This window comes from Pseudopipra pipra, chromosome Z, assembly GCF_036250125.1.
Source record: "Pseudopipra pipra isolate bDixPip1 chromosome Z, bDixPip1.hap1, whole genome shotgun sequence".
Taxonomy (NCBI): Eukaryota; Metazoa; Chordata; class Aves; order Passeriformes; family Pipridae; genus Pseudopipra; species Pseudopipra pipra.
The window spans coordinates 34,374,234-34,396,173 of NC_087581.1; the positions used below are offsets into that span (position 1 = coordinate 34,374,234).

The 21,940-nt window shown below is 37.0% G+C and overlaps 1 protein-coding gene across 10 annotated transcripts in view; it reads right to left on the bottom strand.

Moving 5' to 3' along the window:
* PRUNE2 (prune homolog 2 with BCH domain) overlaps positions 1–21,940 on the bottom strand; it is a 146,432-nt gene that overhangs the window by 3,396 nt on the left and 121,096 nt on the right. For 3 of the 10 annotated variants that reach the window (XM_064641119.1, XM_064641111.1, XM_064641121.1), the window contains 10 exons: positions 20,664–20,743; positions 19,578–19,778; positions 14,476–14,652; positions 10,140–10,242; positions 7,388–7,519; positions 7,155–7,241; positions 5,876–5,974; positions 3,922–3,957; positions 3,358–3,396; positions 1,776–1,823 (listed from right to left, as the gene is read on the bottom strand). In XM_064641119.1, the coding sequence (XP_064497189.1) occupies positions 1,776–1,823; positions 3,358–3,396; positions 3,922–3,957; positions 5,876–5,974; positions 7,155–7,241; positions 7,388–7,519; positions 10,140–10,242; positions 14,476–14,652; positions 19,578–19,778; positions 20,664–20,743 (1,002 nt within the window). Of the gene's footprint in view, positions 1–1,775; positions 1,824–3,357; positions 3,397–3,921; positions 3,958–5,875; positions 5,975–7,154; positions 7,242–7,387; positions 7,520–10,139; positions 10,243–14,475; positions 14,666–19,577; positions 19,779–20,663; positions 20,744–21,940 lie in introns of those variants that run through there. The other 7 variants (XM_064641114.1, XM_064641112.1, XM_064641113.1 and 4 more) reach the window with 7 other exon arrangements.

Sequence of the window (21,940 nt, forward strand, 5' to 3'; positions counted from 1 at the left end):
TATTTAAAGTTTCCTTTTTATATTTATAAAAAAATATTTTATATAAATTGTGTAACAGTTTACTTATAAACTGTTACACAATGCACAGGGTTACTTAACAGTGAATTATTTCATAGGGGTTTTTTTAAGTCATGAGGAAGTGCAAGGAGTTGAACAAAATAGAAGACAAGGGAGCATGACAATAGACAAAAGCCTTTGGAATAGGATGAAAAAGACAACAAAAACAAACTAAGAGCTGGGCAGACTCCAGAGACATTCCAGCAGAAAGCAAACAGAAGAAAAATCTGTGTAAAACTGCTGTTCTCAGTGTGGATGGATTTACACGAGAAATTCTTTTTCCTGAAGAAGTGACACAAGAAATAAGGGATATGATCACAGGAAAATTACTGTCACTTCTGATGACAGATTCATATTTATGCAGAGAAAATAAATGGCAGGAAATAACATTAATTTGGCCTCAACTATATTTATTTTAAATAAATATAAATTCTTCTCTCATATTGCTTTTTGCTGCTCAGCTTATCTTTTGAGAAAAACAGGAAAACTGTTCAAGCCACAAAAAGATCAAAGTCGTAAGTAAATAACATGTTATTTTCTGTTCCTATACTTTCAAAAGCAGTCCTCATATTGATTCATTACAGAGTAAAACAGCATCCTAGGAAAAAAAATATGCTCAGAGATATAATGTTAACTGCTCCAGGAATCAGGAATTTAGCTTATGGTTCTAACACATGTATCAGATATGAAAATGTGACAGCTCACTAGAGTACTGTTTTATTCTTAAAAACCAAAGTTACATTTTATTTTGCATCTTTTTGCTACATGTACTTCTAATTATTTGCCTGCTTATCAATACTCATGTTATTGATGGAATCTTACTGAGGAGTCAGGTTTACTATGCGATAGTCCCTGAACAACATTCCAGGGTGAGACACCACTATATTTCTACACACCAACCAGATGGGTAGGGATAGCAAAGTCCTCAGTCACTCCTCCCCTGTACACACCGGCCAGGAAAATACTCTCTGCTGCAATAGCTGGTTCTCCTGACATGCTGTTCTAGCAAGGAACTGTTAGTGCTTGTGTGACACACTACAGCTACGAATACTCTCACTGATGAACAGTAAGAGCAGTGCAAGGTTTTCCATTTTCATGCTTCAGTTACAGTATCAGACAGAGGAGCAGCATACCAGAGGACTGACATATTCCCATTTCCAAGGGAAACAGTGCAGCTTTGAAAGGAAAAGATGTAAAGATGCTTGAGGTTTAATCAGGAAAATAACTATGAAAGAAGCTGAGAAGCAGAAAAGCAAAGAGAAGGCAGATGATGAGAGCGTGGTCCAGAAATCAAAATAAAATACAAGACTTTTTAATCTCTGAATGAGAATGGCAAGCTTACCTCTTTACTTTTAATTGAGGATAAAGCATGGGACCATCTTCACTCTGATCATGCTGCACTTTTTCTACCTGCTTTTCACATAACTTAACCTGAATATCTTCAGGTTAGGAATTATATCTGTCTCTGCTTGGAAATGGTCAAGGACACTTCAAACACATTTGCAATGCAATACAAATATAATAAATATTCAGTATACAATATATAAATTATATAAAATATAAATTTAATAAAGCTTCCTTGCTTTTTTCTGAATATTACCATAAAAGTATTTAGGTCTCTAAAAAGCTTTATGGAGTCTACCCAGCCTCAGTCTACTAGTAGCATGGTTGTAAAATAATGTTAAACTGCAATGACAGTATTAGGCATAAGTTCTTACTCCTGCTCCACTGAAGTCATTTCTGGATCATTTGAGAGGCAGCTAGTTCTGGATGCAAGGAAAAAGAGGAGTAAACATTTATTCTGTGGTTTTTTGTCTCTTTTTAAATATGACATAAAATTTGGGGATGTAATAACTAACTGTAGTGAATATCTTTGACAGCACAACACACAAACGTTGTTAAGAATGTAGTGATCTTAGTGATTGCAACACACATTAGTTTGAGTAATAAATTTTTAAGCTATTTCTTTAAGTCGGGGAAGGGAAATGCACTACAGTGACTTCATACATCCAACAGTAACAACAATCAGTGATGCCTCACATGAATATTTAGTTCCCCTTTCACTTGCTATGCTGCAGCCTCTACTATTTTAAATGGAGTAACAAGAAAGCAGCTTTCTTCCAGAGAGTTTTCACCGTCACATACACAATGCATTTGAAAATGTTTGAATAGAAGAGATAGAAGTTGCATTTCAAGGCTAGGTGGGTTTCTTTGTTTAACAAAATATTCAGGTGATATCAAATAACTACTTATGTGAATGCATTGCTTCTGAGGCAGTTTAACTGCTAGAATCAAAAAGCAGTGGCCAGTGATTTGGATATTTCTCTATGGTTGTTTTAAAAACCAGTCTCGGGAGAACAGGAGGAAAATGTGTACTGCAAAAGAAGAAACAGTAGGAAAAAGTACAGCAAAGCAGAAGCTGTAAGAGGAAAATCCTGAAGTGCATAAGTTGAAGGAAAGAGACTGAAAAGAAACTCCAGACCTCAAAATCTTTGGTTATAAAAAATAAAAATGGGAAAATGTTATACTAGAACCAGCAGACACAGGCTCCTTTTCCAGAATCTTTTCTAAAATACACATATGAAGAAAGTGCACTGGATACTTTCTAAGCTCTTCTCAATGAGTCAAGTCCTTCTAGTTAAGGATTTCTTTGGTACCTTATACCATACTGCCTCAGTGTCAAAGCACAAAAACTCATAACTCATAAGGAGTTATGAATTTAAAGTATCTGAGCATCAGCTGCCACTGATTTATTAAGTGACCACATACAGTACAATATTATTATCAAGTAGTACAATATTATTATCAAGTATTAATTCCCTGGCCTATCCAGCCAATGCTGAAAAAAAGGAGAATTTATGTACCTAACTTAACTGAGAATGAGGTACAAGAGCTAGACCTAATTTAGTAAATTGTAAAAAAAAAAAAAAAAAAAAATTAAAAATAACTACTTTTTTAAAACTGACATAACAGATGAAGGGTAGCAAATGTTTAATGATCCATTTTAATGGAGTAAATAAGTGATTTCAGTCATCCCCATGACTACAGAAACCATATTCAAAAATCAACAAAAAAGTTTTTTATAGCGTAAGGGTGTGATTCCTTCTTACTGAGACCCAGCAGTACAAAAGAAGGCTGCTTTTAGTGAGAGGGGAAGTCAATTTACAAATATGACAACTTACACAGTAATTGAAACTACAAGCTGATTGTTGTACCAAACATATAGCGTACTACTACATTCAAACTATTCCTGTGAAACGAGTAAATATAATGCCAGCATCCAGCTGAAAGCTATCTTACTTAGCTGTTTCTGAAGCTTCCCTCAGCTCTTCATCCAGTCTGCACGAGTAAAAGTTATTGATACAAAGAAACAGAGAAGCAAGCAGAGCATAAGAGAGAAGCAGAGCAATAGCAGAGCAAAGAACAAGTATAGTACATGCTTCTAAAATAGGAACCCAGTATGATTTAGGGCACACTGACCCTAAAGCTCCTCAGTTCAGTATGATACCATTTATCCCTGTGCTCAACCCACCTTAAATTTGTAACTCTTACTGAGCTCATTTGGAGGCAGACAGAGAAGCAGCAGGGGTCTGAGGCATGCCCAGTGGACAAAGCTGAAAGCATTTAGTTGCTCTATCAGATAATATTAAACTAGCTGCAGCCTGGGCCAAGTCAAGGACATTTACAGTTCAGTGAGTTTTATTTGCAAGGGAGGCTGATCTCAACAGCTTGAAGGGGAAAGTAAGATTCCACATCATTGCAAGTCCTCTCTCATTCAGCTGTTGAGGTCGCCTGCAGGTGAAAGGCTGTCACACAGATTCACTCCATTATGAGCGGCAGCAGGGGCTAGAAAGCAGGTTTTACCTCATTCTTCTCTTAATACACTTCTCTTCATCATACCTTACAAGATAAGAGTGGATGAAGGAAAAGATGTAAAATATCATATGATACAGCAAGCATATTGTATCCCACTTCAGTAACTAACCACACAACCCAAATACTATGTACTTTCTACAGGTGGGATTCCTCTTGAGCACAGGTGGTATATTTGTTCTTGCCAATGGAGCAATTATGAAGCCAAAACATTAAATGTAATTTTCTACAGGAACCTTTCTCAACTTGCAGTAGAAGGGAAACTATCAGCTGAACGCTGCTCTCCTCCCTGTGCTATGGGAATAACCACTCATAGTGTCTTGAATGCACAGAGCCACTAAATCTTGTTATCACAGTATCTTGTCATAATTGTCACCTTTCGAGTTCTATCTTTTTCAGCAAAATCATGATCTCTCATCCGGCTGCTGATGACATGAAGTAGGCAGTTCCCTAAAATTTCTTCAGTTTTAAGTACTAAAGTTAATTTAGTACTAATGCTGTGATCTTTTCATCTTTGGTCTGAGAGGTGAATGAACTTCCCCAACACTACAAGGAAGTAAAAATGTGTATAACACAGATGTATGCTGCTGCAGCCTAACAGTAAAGACAGGAAGGAAACAGAGACAGAAACTGAGTATCGCGTTAAGGTTTCTATCAAAAGGAACTATAAGAAATTAAAATTTTTATAGGAATCAAAAGAGGGAGGGAGAGAGGGAGGGAGGGAGGGAGAGAAGGAGGGAGTGAGGGAGGAAGGGAGGGAAGAAGGAAGAGAGGGAGGATGAAAAACTGTTAGGGATGTTAAGACATTATGGACATGTCTTTCTCAGTTGACTAACGGTCTCTGTTCCACATTCTTAGCATCACTCCACCTCTGAAAAAGTTACAGCGGCAAATGAAATTGATTGAAAGTCTCTATGACCTCTGATTTCACAACTGTAATTTGCTGCTTTCACAAGTGCCATTGCCAGAACTGAGCTTCCCACTTGCTCTCTGGAATTACACCATTAGCTTGATGAAGGAAATTATGTTGCTTTGCAGACTAATGTGAGACAGGTATGAAAACTCCTGTCTGGGTCGAAGAGATCTATGACAGCTCCAAAAGCTGTCACTGAAAAACCATAAGGAAAAGACAATCATACTTGTGTATCTGCTCATCAAATTACTTACTAGAACAGAATGTTTCGCTGTTGAAAACCTAAGACATTTGATAAAGAGAACAATTAAAAAAAACCCAAACAAACAACATCCCTGAGCAGGATTGTCTATTTAATAGAAACTATATGAAACCCATGAATTTTTCAATCAGTCATGTTTTCCGTCTTGGTATATGATTCCATTTTGTTGTTTTCAGGTCTGAAAAGAAGTCAGTTGGGATGAGCAATAACAATCAACTTCCTACAATTTTTTAATATATACTTTCCTTACTTTACTTTCCTTTTAATAGATACTGCCCTTTAAATGCCTGCATTTAAAAAACTTCTGGACGTAAGTGGCAAAAACTGAGAAACTGTCTTTCAGTGGTTCTGGATTTAAATATGAAAATCAACAAGATAAGGGAAGGTGAATGTATGGACTTTCAGTGGTCTCCTATTGAACAGGCTATCTTTTAGTTATTGTTTGAGTTCAAAGCCCTATATGACTAAAACTTAAAAACACTTTTGCTTAAAAAGGCATGGAAAAATATGGCATAGATGATACCTGTGGAAAGGTTAAACTATTCTCCTTCTCCCCAAGGAGTATATCTTTATTGTGTTTTGTGTTTCCATTCTACAGTGGCTTCCTGCTTCTGAGTTTGACAATGAAATGTTTGTGGAACAACATATAAGCATTTTTAAGATTATCAGGAAAGTATTTTCTGTTTTTTTTACAGAGTCTTAAACACTATTATTGGTTTGTGGAAATAGTTTCCATTAGAACAAGTACACGCTTACTGTACATCACTTACTTGACAATACTGTCTGGTATTTGCACATATTCCATCGGAATCATCTCATGAAGCTCTGCCAATGTGTTGACATACTGTATCTTACTGCTGAACTTAGAGCTGAAACACAGAAAAAAACGTATTAATTGACTTTGTCCCCCAATCCTTTATGATATATTAAAAATAAATGAAGGCATGTATTAAATAATTAAGCACTTTGATATTCATATTTCAATTACAGAGCTCAGCTAATCATGAGCCTACTTGAATTCTAGTGAGGCTGAAATTGAGTCTAGACCTTTGGCTGTTCCTTTCTTAGGCTGAATCACAGTATTTAGGACATTATAAATTGTAATGCCTACGTGCTAGACAATGCAATTAGCTTTACAGTTTGAAGAAGATGTGTTAAAATTCTGAAAAGAATCTCTTAGAGAATACTTACATGTAAAAAGAGATGGGAAGCATTCACTTAACATGATCATAATCATCACGATGGTTAACAAGTGATCATGATGACTTAGCATTTCTATTTTACACTGATTCTCAATCAAACATAATAAAATTGAACTTCCTCATTTGTTTAGACAAGTACAGATATGATTGTGTCTATTCTTACTGCAGAGCCTTCTTATGATGAAATACCTTTTTTATTTCAGCTGTGCTAAATGACTCATTTATTGTGGTTAAAAATTGATCAGTTGGAAAAAGGCTAAATTGTCCACAAAACACACTTAAAAACAAGGCTATTCACTTGGCTAACCTAAGTTATTTGATATGTATGAGGTTATGAGAAGTCCATCTCATTTGGCTCATAAAGCAAGGCACGCACACTGGAGCAGGCCAATGGTCACATTTAGGATGCAAGCATCACTCACAATCGACCAGTCAAAGCATAATAATACACAGGTAATTCTTAGCATTTTATTCAAAATGTTAATCATAGACTGCAGCATCAGAACGGCCAGCTAAAGTAACTTGGCAAGCTGCAAGCCAATCAGAAGCTTCTAAAGATGGGGGAGGAGGGCAGATTTAAAAAAAATCTTTCAAAGGTTACTTTCAAGAGGCTGAATTCCCAGTTCTCCATAGGCAGCTTACAAAACCATCCCTATGCTGTCTGCAACTAGATACTTATTTAAATCACTTTTTTCCCCCCACTCACTTTAGGAAACTGAACTGTCAAAATCCAAACATAAGCTATACAATGAGCACTCTTCAGTGAAAGATTAACAGCTATGTTTGATGATGTAGGGCACTTATGTATTCTTAGGGACATAGAAAATCACTGGTATTCATTACATACCTTATAAAAGGTCGTGTCACAGCCAGAATTGTCCTGATAAACCATGATGGATGAACAATTATAAATGATTTCAGATTCTTCCGTAATCTAAGTAAAAAAGCAATGGTTTCTTAAAAACAACAGAAAACCCCACAAAAGATACAGAAAGATCATATACAGTGAACACTGGCATACAGGGGAGTAACAGAAATGGACAGTGTTTAAAATAATGGATTAAGGAAAATATTACTGACCGTCGATCAATCATCTGGTAACATTTTTTCATCCAACCCAATCCAGGCATCCTCCTTCTTGGTGTTGCTCCATTCAAGTAGACAATCATATAGTCTTCAGCTACCATCAGCTCCAAGGTACTGATTACATAGCTGGTAAAAGTACACGTGTCAGTGAGCACAAACTGTACATTATCTGCTTAAGCCCAAACTAAATCAATCTACTAGGAATAAATCAAGGCAGACTAAGCAATTTATTACAAGAGAAGCTTTTCTTTTCCTTTAAACCGAAGCAAACATTTAGCACTGGTCACCGTGGTACCTGTAGATGTATAACTAGAAAACCACAGTCTTACCTCTGTCTTCAAAAATATGTGGTTTCCTTACAAAAAATACTGTTTCTTAGTGAGTTTTCAAATCTCACTGGTGACTTTGCTGTTTCTTAAAAAGACATTAAATCACAAGATTTTGTGAGGGAGAACATGGCAGGACCACGTGAAGCCCTAAGAACTTCTAAAATTAACTACTGAGAAACTTCTGTTCACTATTCTAATCATCAAGGTTGATGAAGTTTGTTCAATGCAAAAATAAAAAGTGTCAGGAGAAGACAAGGGTGAACTTGTTTAAAATTTTTGTGATCCTCACACTACTGCCACCGAGTCTGTGACTGCAAACTACAAACACTTTGAAACTCGAGGCTAATAAAACTTGTCCATCAACCTGACTTCTGATGGGAGAGATCACTCCTTGACATAACTTCATTTTGTGAGCAAAACACTCCAAACACTCATTCATCCTACCCAGAAGAGCACACTACTCAGTCAAATGGGAGGACAATTTTAAATTCTTGTCTGGGACGATATGTGCAGATGCTCCACTCAGTAGTCCCTACCTCATTTGGCAGCTGATCATCACAGGAATATTCAAATTGTTTTCTTTACTAAGCAGCCTCAAGGCATGCCTCTGTAAAAACTCGAATGAAAAACCACAAGTCACACCTTAAAAACCTGAATGCCTGAGTGCATTCACTACAAAAGGCAGTTCTATCCCTGAGCACAATGGCACCTTTCACATGTGTGTGGGAATGTTCACGATCTAATCTGACCCTGAAATTCCTTAGGATGCAATGTCTTTAAAAGAATTGTAGGAAATCTAGGACACTATCTATCACACTGAGGACACTTATTAATCAGAAACTAGAGGTGGCCTATACATTGCACGTACATTATTATCCATCAGAAATATGCTGTATTAAAAATGGAAAGAGATTCAGTGATTTGCAGGTCTCTCCAGATTGCTATATAATTCAATAGTGAAGAATTAACAAATGTTTAAATATATGAGTTATTGCACATTTAGTAAACTGTTGCAATCCCTCTACTTCTATGCAATTAAAAGGCCTACAATTGGAAGAAAGGGGCGAACTACTTTTCCCTTTTCTTGTTGTCTCAGAGAGAGCCAAGAGATAAGCCTTAAAATAAGCTGAAGGTTCACAGCCAACCTGAACACTCTCTCATACTACTATTCCAGAGAAAGTTATTTTAAAACTGACTTTGGTAGCAACCTCAAGCCATGTGGAAAAGGCTCTTAGGGCTTTCTCTGCAAAGTCCATTTACCACCAGCTCTATCTGGACAAGGGTCTTGGGTGAAGACAAAGAAGAACTATTGAATGCCAGTCACAGTTATTCTCAGCTTTGTTCCTTACTTATCAAGTTGCAACCACTGTAGTAATTCCTGCCTACCTTTTAAATCACTGGGCATTGTGTATATCAGTTATCAGATATAGATTACATGGGGCTCTTAGAGGCTCTACCAGGCAAATGATTGCAGTTGTTCTGACCAGGAACTAAAGCACCCATTCTTGTTTTTCACTCATAAAGACAACATTAAAGGCATTGGCTATCACCAAGTGCATCTTCAAGGACTGGAACTTTAAGGAGACTTTGGTCTGTGCTCTAGTGCCCTGTAAGCTGCAAATGGCAAAGGCCAGGTCTCCTGCTGGCTTTAGAAATGACTTACTGGGTTTTAGCACAGAAAACACTGGACAGATAGATTTTTTTAGCAGCTGTAAGTGGAAGTAGCTGGAGATACTTGAGGGTAGTGCTGCCTTCCCAATTTTTGGCTGCCAAAACAAATTGCTATTAGGAGTAATTTTCCTGTGATAAATTTGGGTTTTTGTGGCCAAATTTGTGTCCTGCCCAACTGGCCCCTGCCACTTCTAGATTAAGCAGAAGCAGCTGGAGTCAGGAAACATACTTAGAGCTGTTTGTGTCAGTAACTGCCATTTATCCTGTATTTTAAAAACAAGTGTCAAAAATGGCCCTGGGACTTCTGAACACAGCACAGCATATATTAAAAATATATACAGTGATACATCATGATAATATACAATCAACAACACATAGTGAAAAACAGTCTCGTGGTGTAAGTCCTGCTGATTGTTCTCAGTGAGAGATGGAAATCACTAGTGAAACAGTGCAAAGACTGTAGTCCCAAGGAATTGAAGATACTGCATTCCTTGACATTTAGGGAAATACTACAGTCATATTTGGTACTGACAAATACATCTTAATTTTGGAGGGTGAATAGGTAAAAAATAACAAAATAATACTCCAATGAGAAGTTTATCTAAAACTACTGTTTTCCTTGTCATTCAGATCACTCCACTTCTAATGACCAAAATTACCTCTTAATTAAAGACAAGTTTCCTCTCACTGTATAATTATGAGTACTAACTCAAAAGACTCTGCTACATTGCTTACATATCACTCACAGGAAAAGGTTTTCCATGACATAGTTGTAATCAGTTCGACTGCTGTCTGGCAAGAAGCATGCTGCAAACACAATGATAGCATTCACACCATCACCATAATATCCTGTGGAAAAAAATGAAAAGGCATTTTTATCTTTGTCAAAGGCTTTTAACAGAATAAATTTAAAAAGAAATCTCAAAGTCCTGTAATAGAGCTACTGTGTCTAATGCTGAAGCAGACTGAAAATGTATGAACTATCATCAAGTCATAAGGACGTATGAGAGTCAGTTGAATTCTCAAAAAACACACTTAGCACAACTATTAGTAGACTTCTTATAGAGACCAGCAAAAACACCTTCTAAGGCTTCTACTTAAGGTTCATTGCATCTCTGTGGCAATTATGTGCTGAATGCTCACCTCAGATTGAGCAATAAGGAGCTAAAGAAAATCTCCTACATTTGCTGTCTTGCGTTGTTTGAATGATGTTTCGCAAAGTCTTCCAATCCAATATCAGTTGGTTTGTGCAGCTCCAATGGCTTTAGGATATTACAATTATGACTCCATACCACTATACCTTAATTGCTCCTGGGGACCAGTTAAATCCTTTCTTGCAAGTTTTGTGTAAATTACTTTTTTACCTTGGACACTCCAATCATCCAATACTGGCATTCTCTGGACTGCACCACTGCCTAATAACAGCTGTAAACCCTCAAAGCTGTAGCACTACCATTCTGGGGTCCAGGATGTTGCTTGTTACCCAAAATAAAATATTTTCTTCTTGGATGGATTAATGACGGTTAGTCTTCTCCACAATCCTGTATTACTAATGACAAATAAAAAATACTCCTGCATTTCAGTTTTAAGTTTTGCTTAAAGGATACATGCAATCAGGAGGGAATTTATAAAGATGCTGTAGAAATGGTTGTAAACAGATAGCACTAATTACGCAGAGAGACAAAGCTGGATATACTCAGAGAACAACTCAAAAGCTTTTCAAAAGAATCTAGAAGAAACTGACCATGACGGGGAGATGATAATGTTTGTGAAAGAAGGAAACTTTCATTTCCCTCAGAGACAGAAACACATTCCTGACAAAAATTAAAGGATAATACCACGACTTAAACAAGCCTTCTAAAAGGAGATTTTAAGACTTCCACAGTGCTTTTTCGATACCAGAGGACAGCATCTAAGTCTAACTAAAATGCTCATGGAACTCCAGTCCTGTTTTTTTGGCACAAATTATTGTTTCAGATAGATTATTATGGAATTGTGCTGTGTTTGGCTGGGATACACTTAGTTTTCTTCACGGTGGCTAATACAGGGCTATATTTTGGATTTGCACTGAAAACAGTGTTGATAATATAAAAATGTTTTTGTTATTGCTCAGCAATGCTTGCACAGAGTCAAGGCCTTTTTCACTTCTTGTACTGCTCTCCTCCTCAGTGAGTAGGCTGAGGGTGCATAAGAAGTTGGGAGGGGACACTGCCAGGACAGCTGACCCCAATGGACCCAAGGGATATTCTATACCATATGGCATGATGCTCAGCATACAGAGCCATGGGGAGAAGAACGAAGGGGGGAAGTTGGGAGTGATGGTGTTCGTCTTCCCAAGTCACTGCTACTCACAATGGAGCTCTGCTTTCCCGGCGATGGGAAGCAGTGAATGAATTCCTTGTTTTGATTTGATGGAGTGCACAGCTTTTGCTTTACCTATTAAACTGTCCTTATCTCAACCCATAAGCTTATTCACTCTTACCCTTCTGATTCACCATAGGGAGGAGTGAGTGAGTGAGTGAGTGGCTGTGTGGGACTTGGTTGCCAGCTGGGGTTAAACAACAACAGGAATAAAGCAGTATTTCTTTCCTCCTCAGGCTTCAAATAGGGAGGACATTTCTTTCCTTCCATAAAATTAAAAGAAAACTTTAAAAGATTTTATATCATGCTGCCATAAAGTAATCTGCCCAGCTGGCACAGGAGTTTGATAGCAAGAACACATTGTGGCAGGTGTGCCCACTAAAATACACGGAACAGTCCAAAGTTCATGGAAAGCAAAATGATTACGTGCAGATGCTAACTAACAACCCATGGAAGAAAAACCCACAGATAAGTCTAAACCACTTTTCCTCACACATGCTTGAAGAGAAGGAATGTTCATCCAAGGGAGAAGTGCATTTTAATTAACCACTAGAAGGCAGTAAATGCCATTTGCCCACATTCTCAGCCTATGCAAAGAGAAATATGTTGAAGACAACCTCATGCCTACACTGCCAAGTCTACTCTCCCCTTTCCTATTTTGTGGCTACCACATAAATTCTGCATTTGCTGTTATCTGTCATTTGTCAGGGAGGAATATTCAGTAGACCATCAAATCATCAAGATTGCTTGACTTCCAATTAACTAATTTTAGTCAGAATCTATTATTAATCTTGAGGTTAAAGAAAAGATTCTTGGCCCTCTAAACACTCCACTAAAGTATTGCCAAGTGAACTTCATACAGAATAGGCCTAGTTGCCATAATGCAGAAACTGTTAGAGCTGTGCAAAGTCTTCCCACAATCTGTGCAACAAAATGATTTTGGTTTCCACAGCTCCAGTTTGCCGCTTCATTTAATCCAACCTTAACCTACTTTGATTTGGCTAGATATGAGGTAAAATTTCCAATTTAGGCACCGGCAGACTGAAACTTATTGTTCTATCTCACACTGTTTGTCTAATGGCTAACTCCACTGACCAGTACCCTTTCAAAAGTAAAGGAAACTTAATGCTCATTATCTTAGATTTGAGTGATCTAACAAAACAAGGAGTCAGACACATAAAATTTGAATTCAAATTATTTCATACTGAGAGTTGAACTGAGTTACCTAGACTCATGCACATTGATAATTGTGCATTATTATGTACTTCACAATTGCCATCAGAGATGTCTGCCAGAGCTACTTATTCACTCGCTAAAATGGACTAGTATTTATTCTTCACAAATGCTGATATGCACATATACATCAGCATCTACTAGGAAACAGTTTTCACCACAAATGTATATTGACTAGTTTACAGCATAAAAAAAATATAAACACAATTAGCAAGGCCCCAAAGTATTTTGTGTTTGTTTCCTAAATTATGCCATCTGTGTCTGTTTGCTAAACTGTGTCTGAGGTGTCATCATATTCATAAATCTTTGATGGTGGTGTGGTAGTGCACAAATGCTTGGAGGTTTGAACATTATTAATTCTGATTAAACCTTCTGCACACTGGCCACCTTTAATACCTGTAGGCTAGCATTTATCTGCTTTTTAATGTAAATGCACAAATCTGAGAACCCCATCCTCAAGTAATATAATTAACCATAATTTATTTATGTCACTTTTACCAGATAGAGATTCAACACTGAAAATATACTGGAAAAAATGGCTGACCTTTAAATGATGTTACAGATCAACAACACTGTGACAAAAGCATCCTCATATAAACTCACAAATCTCACCTCTGAGAGGCTGAGTTGCCTACCTCAGGTTTTGCAGGAATAGAACAACTCATCCTTACACAACACTTTACTTAACAAAGAGTAAAGAGAGTCCTTGAAAGATAGAGTCCAAAGATAATCTAAACCTGAGACAAATAGGAAAAGGCACTTAGAAAGCTTTGTTTCTCTTTCTTCCGTTAATATCTAGAGTAATATTTAGCCATTTGTATTAATTTATACAGAAGTGTACTAGTAACACCAGAACTACAAATTCTCCAACTCAGCATATTCTGTGATTCTCTGAAGAGGCTGGGGAGCAGATGAGCAAATTAGACAATATAACAAGCATACAAGGTCATTCTCCTACTTTAAATGTTTTTTCGATACGTTATTTGATTTTCATTAACAAATCATGTGAAAAAAAACCATAAACCAGTTCCTGGTGAAATGCTGCCAACAACTATTAATGGCAGAAAAACAGCATAGGGAGCTTAGCCAGATGAATGAAAACCCCAGGGCTTTCTGTATCTTTGCTTTTGCCACTCTACTTCCTCATTCAAAAGTTTTTGTCAAAACCCACAGAATAATGTTTTCAAAATTTTATTTTGCTGTAGGTCAAAAGCTTTTTAACTTGTTCAACACAATTTTAGCCTACAATGACCAAATTGTTCCTGACACATGTATGTCAGTTTGCTGCTCCTGAAATAGCTTTGAATTTAAAACACTTATTAGTCATTGCCACACTGAATTGAAAGCCAAGTTGATTTTCAGCCAAGGCTGAAAAATAAAATTTTCTCTCCCCCTGCCAGTATGATAACAGAACAAAACCAGAAATCATAATCAATAAAGTATGATTTTTTTACATCAATTTAAAAAATACTTATAGGCTTTTCCTACCTCCATGTGAAATGACCTTTTTGTATGGTTCAATGACTTTCATATCAATTCTCTGTTCTTGTTCTCCAATAACGACCGTTCTCCATAACCTGTTGTCCTCTCGCTCCTCTTCAGCAGTGTACTCTGGAATTGATTCAGATTCTTCCTGGGAAGCATCCCTAGTAGCAGTATGCTCTTCTAAAAAACAAAACTGTATATATTACCTCCTCCTGTATATATTGTAGATATTACCTCTAAATACTGTTGCTGTTACATACACTTGAAATGAATGACTGAAATTAACTGGATTCTTACAGTACTGGTATAAGTAAGAGCAGAATGTGATCATCTGACAGCCAGTCAATGAGAAGTTTCCATTTTTTAAGACTTTTCATTATTACAAACACAAAAAGAACAACAGCGACTATCACTGTGAGGAATATTGCCATGGGATTTTTGGTTTTGCATCCACTTGGTAAAACTGAGTAGCTGCTCACTAGTTAATGCACCATAGGCCTTTTAAAATGTTTGTGTTGCAGGTATAAGAACTATGCTGAAAAAAAAAGAGGAACTAAAAGTGAACACAGGAATACCTCCTGTCTAGAGAGGAATTATCAGAGAGCTATAGTTTCTCAACTTTTTCCCAGTTTGTCTCCAATCTCTTCACATTCACCACCAGAAAATATGAAGAATATCCCTCTTCCTCTGCTTCAGTCATGCTGACTCCTCATGTAAGCACAGTAGTTGCCTTCCCCAAGGACTGTGGCTGAGGTTAAATACCAGTTTTCTCACAGATGTGAAGTACAGAGCAGCCATGCAGTCTAACTTGTTCTATGAGCACCCTTGAGAGAACAGGCACATGTAGTCCACAGGCACAATGACCACAGTAAATAAACTGTATGGCTGACAAGTGACTAGGAAGTCTCAAACACAGCCTCTCTGCTGGATACTCTTAGTCTCAGAAAAACTGTGATGTAATTAATAAAATCTACATTTCCATTGCACATGGACGAGATGGTTCTTAACTGCATTCCAGTTTTTCAAATTTAATGGCTGTTTACAGAGAAAGTGACAGGAAAAGTGATTATGTCCACAGCTGGAAATACTTATTTTCCCTTTTTAGTTTTTGTTACAACATACTGTGTTTTCCATGGGGTAAAAAAAATTCCTCTTTTGTACTATTTTGCAATATTCTGTATAGATATTGTTAATTTACCTTCATTATAAAGATTCTGTACGTTTTATGCATTACACATATTTGAAGTAAATTGTTCTTTTTAAAGCATTATGCTGGCTGTGCAGTCATAAGAGCAGAATTTTATTTGCAAATCAATAAGCGAAGTAACAGTAAACAAAGATACATTGAGATACATAATGACATACACGTGTGTACTTTAAAAGCTGTAAACACCCTATTTGAAAATACCAAAGAGATCTATGAGAATTAAGAATAAACTAAAAGAAGCAAGTTTAATTGACAGGAACTAAAGAACACAATGTTTCATAGATGTCCTCAAACCCTTCTATGTATTGGGTTATCTACAGATGCCTCTGGTTAATGCTGCTTCTTGAACTACTCATACAAATTGAAGTATATGATCCTTAAAACACAATAGTTTATTGTAAAAATTAAATCAATTATCTTTATGAAATTAGAAATACAATAGTATACTGTGTTTATACCACATATATCTACACAGAACCTTTAGGCACAAACACATATGTGTACTAACTCTTAAACTGTAAAACTGATTTCTCCGTTAAAACCTATCAATAATTTCACAAAATTTGTTAGAAATACCAAGTTTCTCTAAGTACACACAAAAAAAGCTATTAAAAAATCTATATATTAGTTTGAGTATATATTTTTTTGTTTTGTTACAGTATGACGGGAAGCTGAACACGAGTCAGCAGTGTGCCCAGGTGGCCAAGAAGGCCAATGGCATCCTGGCCTGGATCAGGAACAGTGTGGCCAACAGGTCCAAGGAAGTGATTCTTCCCCTGTACTCAGCACTGGTGAGGCCACAGCTGGAGTACTGGGTCCTGTTCTGGGCCCCTCAGTTCAGGAAGGATATTGAGGAGCTGAAGCAGATCCAGAGAAAAGCAATGAGGCTGGTGAAGGGACTTAAGCACAAGTCCTGTGAGGAGAGGCTGAGGGAGCTGGGGTTGTTCAGACTGGAGAAGAGGAGGCTCAGGGGTGACCTCATCACTCTCTACAACTCCCTGAAAGGAGGTTGTAGCCAGGTGGGGGTTGGTCTCTTTTCCCAGGCAACTATCAGCAAGACAAGAGGGCATGGTCTTAAGCTGTGCCAGGGGAGGTTTACGTTAGATATTAGAAGAAATTTCTTAACAGAGAGGGTAATCAGGCATTGGAATGGGCTGCCTAGGGTGGATTCTCCATCCCTGGAGGTTTTTAAGATGAGACTGGCTGTGGTACTTAGTGCCATGGTCTAGCAACCACAGTGGTAGTGGATCAAGGGTTGGACTTGATGATCTCGGAGGTCCCTTCCAACCCAGCTGATTCTATGATTCTATGACTAACAAAGTCTGAATTTCTACTGCTGCCTGTCTTGTATTTTCTGTCCCTAATATGAAGTATTGTTAGGGAATTATACTGACAGAATATCCCCCTCTATAAAGATCACGACTGAGGCAGAGAACGGTAGCTAGCAAAACAGCTTTAGTGAAAAGAGGCTGGGCTAGGTAACTTGCAGACTAGTGCCAAAATTGTGTTTGGGGTCTGATAATTATTTTTTTTTTTTTGGTTGGTGAAAGCGCAAATGATGAAGAATAACAAAGATCCTGATAAAACTTCTGATGCTGAAATCAGACACATGAATTATTTTTTGATAGAAATTATACAAGACTGCCTCTTCCTGATGAAGTAGCTCTGCTCTACTGCCTGAAGTGTTGATTTTGCAGAGAAAGATGCACTAGTGTGAAATTTAGAAAGGACATAAACATCTGCAGACAAAATAATAAACACTTTTACTTTACAAATAATGCTGATTTGGGGGCAGGCCTTCAATGATATTCATGTATGGTCTTCAGAAATGCAATTCTTATGCCATCTAAAGCAATAATAATAGAAAAATTATTTCAGAAACTAGCATGGGTTCTGAAAAAGAATGTTTAAATGTATGGTATTAGTGACAAAAAGAGAACCACTCTGTGAAACTGATGATCAACCAATCTCTAAACAAGTTTTCTCTGTTGTCTTTCATAGCTTAAAGGGACTTTCAACAGTCTCATCATGACAAGTTAAAAATCACTGCTCTCTATGGTCTCAGCAGCTACGTCTTCTTGTTATTTACTTTCCCGGGTTTGGCATTAGTTGGAAACATTAAACTGTGGGAGACGCCGAGTGCTGCTAACATCAGAGTGCATACTAGTTAATGGCAGAGTACAAAAGTACAAAGACAACAAAGGCTATTTACCATGCAATTAAACCATTCTTCATTTTTCTTAAGACTATAATCTTAGCTATTAGATTCATTTTATTTATAGCTAACTACTTTTTTTATTCTTTTATTATGCTAGCTTCTTTTGATAAAATGTTGACTTTTTTTTCCTTTTCTACTCTCTGTTCATGGCTCTTCTAAGTGGAAGACATTTTTGTTACTAAGTATGTCTTAAACCAAACTACACAACTGCAAAAATGTCACCAAAAACCCAGGGACCTTGAGGTCTTCACACAGGAGTTCAGGAAAACTGGTCCAACTTTAAGAACATCACATTTAGAAAGCAGCAAAAAAAAAAACCACTGGGAAGAAATGCTTGCCAGAAATACAACTGCCACCAAAATCACTAGAGCTGAATTTAATTATTTGAGGGCTTAAAGGCAAAATCTGTTCTACTGCAGGCAGAGATTTCTTTTCTCTCACATGGTAGTCACAACAGTCTAAGCAGGTTAGCTCGTGCGTGTGTGTTAACCTTTGCTATAAAATCTTCTAACCATCAAGCAACTCATCTCTATGCTCTGCATCTACCCATAAGGATATTGGCCTTCTAATGAGAAGTAACATTAGAGATGCTCATGCATGATTGAGTACACAGTAATGCTTCTTTAGCAATATCACTTAAAATGATGAAACTGTTCTTGTATGCTCAAGTGACCTCACTAGCACTAGAGAATGTAAATGCATGGGAAAATTCCGTTTAAACTGATCCAGTTTTTAAAAGTTTCTTTCTGCTGTAGGTTGTAAAATGATCACACTTCTTTTTCCGTCAAATAGCTTATCATCTGTATGATCACATCAGTGATTACAGGTCTTGTATGTTTTATGAGGTACCAGCAAGGAATGAGTGTTACCACCCTATTTTGTACATCGTGAAGGTAAATAAAGTGAGTTAAACAGTGTAAAACACTTTCACATCATATTTCTTTGAGAGAAAATCATTAATATGCAAAGGAAGAGTGAAGGGTCTCACTGTACACTTCGGGGTGTATCTATACTGCATGGCTAGTTCTGCTGAGAAACGATATTTAAATAACTGGAATGAAGAATTCTGTTGTTCCATCACCTGAGCTGGCTTTATCAGGCTATGCACACAACCTTCCACATCTCAGCTTCTCAATCATACATGGGAATAAAAAGTCAACATTTCTTCTTAACAGAAGACCTCTCAGCACATTGTGTCTACCTCACTTATACACTGCAAGATCTTTGGTGCAGCTTATGTCAGTCAACATTTTGCACAAAGTTATATTCCCAAGTACTACTGATGTAACTGTAGGCTAGAGCTGCCCAGCGCTGAGCTAAGCTGCAGTTAGCTACAGCGTTCTCTATAACAAAGATCAATTGCTTTCTTGTTTTCAGACAAGTCCTATAGTACTGGACAAAGACGGGACTCTGAATTTGATTCTCTCTAGGTAGCTGCTCTTACTTTATTAGATCAGCTGTACTATTTTTTTCTGCACTCTAAAAAAGTAGAAGTATACTATTTTACACAGGTGAAAGGTTAAAAAATAGCAGACAGCAAAAATAACCTGGATGCCTAGCATTAACTCTTGAATGCTTTAACCATACTGATAACCTGACAGACATGAGACTGATCATGTAAGCAGTAAAAAAAAAAAAAAAAAAAAAGATGAACTCTGTGTTTACAATTTAAAATATTACCTTGTCCAGTGTATTCAAACGAGTCTGCTTCATCAGGAGTGTCAAGGTCATCTACATTGATGTCAATTTCATCTGGTGTATCCAAATTGTCATCAGAAAGTACAGACCCTTCACTCTGGTCCAAAGAGAGATTGATGTTTGGAGCAGTGAGCTTTATCCTTCGGGGTTGGGAACCATTAAGATCAAGAGAATTGGGAGGTTCTTAAAAAAAAAAGACAAGGAAAAAAGGAATTTTATCTACTCCACACACAATTCACCTCCCATACACTTAAAAACCACTTCAAACACACTGAGACAGATCAATTTTAGTAACACCATGACATTTAAGACCACCTAACACAAAACACAAATATTAACATTGCTATTTAGTGAAATAAAACAAGCATTTACAGGAACAGTCAGTGTAGCTCAGAGTTGCTAAATTACGCAAAATCCAGATTCTGTTTTCTGCAATCATCAGACAAAAATCAGGTATTGAACATGCTCTGACCAAACTGCTTAAGAATTTAAAGAGCAATATACACGTCATTTGAGCTATGAACCAAGACATTGCTGAGTCCTGGGAAAATTCACAGGAGTGAAACCCCCAGTAAATATTTATTGTCTCATGCACTTGGTGCTACTTGAATGGTGCTGATTTGCAAGTAGTTATGTCTTTAATTTAACTATGCAATATTTTAATACAATAATAGAAATAAAAAAACCCTCAGTCTCTTCATCAGTCTTAAATAAAAATAGTCTTCAAAAAGACAAAAGCTAGGTATGCCTTTGCCCCTTGTCTGTATGTTGTGTGGCCCATTTCAAGCTGTTCTAACTTAGTTTGCTTAGACAGTAGTAAATTATAAATTAAATAATACAGATTATTAAAACTTCACAAGGACTAAACAATGCACAAGAGAAAATGTAACATTACAATTATTATTTCTCAAATGAAGAAAATAATTGACTAAATAAAGCAAACTTAACACTTTTTTCTTTTTGACACTGAACTGATTCTTTACCAGCACAGAAATATCTTTCTCACTGCAAAATTAAATGCCTAGGGAATAAGATACAACTAAGAAAATGAGTTAGAGCTTCTCTCACCAGGTCTCATCTCTGTAGAACTGGAGCTTAGTACACCCTCAGATAAGGGGATGTCCATTCCCACATCCTCTTCTACCAACCTGAGAGGTAAAATACAAAGTAAAATCTTAAAGAGATGCATGGCTTGACCTAGGTATCAATACAGCTTATGTGATTACAGGGAACTGAAATATCCTTCAGCATAGCCAGTTCAGAATCTGATCACAAAACTGATGTGAGAAGCAAACACAGCTGTTGTAATTGTACTGTGTCGTTTTTACGCACATTTCTGCAGAGCCTTTGGAGACTACGGGGCACAGATGTCCACTTATACCTGTATCAAGACACAGCACTGAATAATAATAGGTTGACAAACAGCAGTGTTTCTCATTTCATGTAAATGAAGTTGGTCTTTTGTCATCCAGCAAACTAGATACATGATTGCAGGGAGCTTCAGCTTCTCTTTGTAAAACAGTATATTCACAACTGTATATACATTTACTGTATAGCAAAAATGAGATAAGTGGTTTTTTTCATTCTTTTGGTATCAATTGTAATTTAGAACAATTCTGACCCAAATTAGTAGTACTGAAGCAGTTGATGTACTGCACTGAAAGAGTTCAGAAAGTACAAAAATGAGAACCAAAATTACATCACAGATTTTCAAAGACTAAAATGTTGCAAAATATCCTACCTAGATTCCATTTTTAGGACGGTACTAAGAACTTACATTTAACTTTCATACATACATAAGACAAGGAAAAGGCATTACATGGTGCAAACAGCAACAAAGGTGGTTGAATGCTTAAAGAAATCGACTTGAACTGTTTTCATGTCTATTCGCTATTCAAGTATTCTACAAAATACTTGCTGGAAGGATGGTTGGACTGCAAATAGGAAACAATATTTTACATTTTCAGGACACTCTTGACAACTTACAAACCATTTGCAATGAAAATGTATGACTTCAAGAGAGCTTCATTCGCTTTACCAAAATAACTGTATTATTATATAAATTATATTACTATTCCAAAGTGTCTATTCCCACCACCCCAAAATCTGAAGAATAGACCATTTTTACACTTTGACTAACAGAAGTGTGATGAGTTCAAAGAAGGTACTTTTCTCTGCCACAGCATCAGCTAGCTATGTTATGAATGATTCAGCTGAATAGACCTGAATAGGCTTGGCTTGTTGCTCCTGCAGTTTCTTCCTACTCTCATTTTCCCAATGAGAAGGACTATCCTTATTATCCTACTGTGTGCAGACAAGACTCTGCTGGTCAATCATTGTATCAG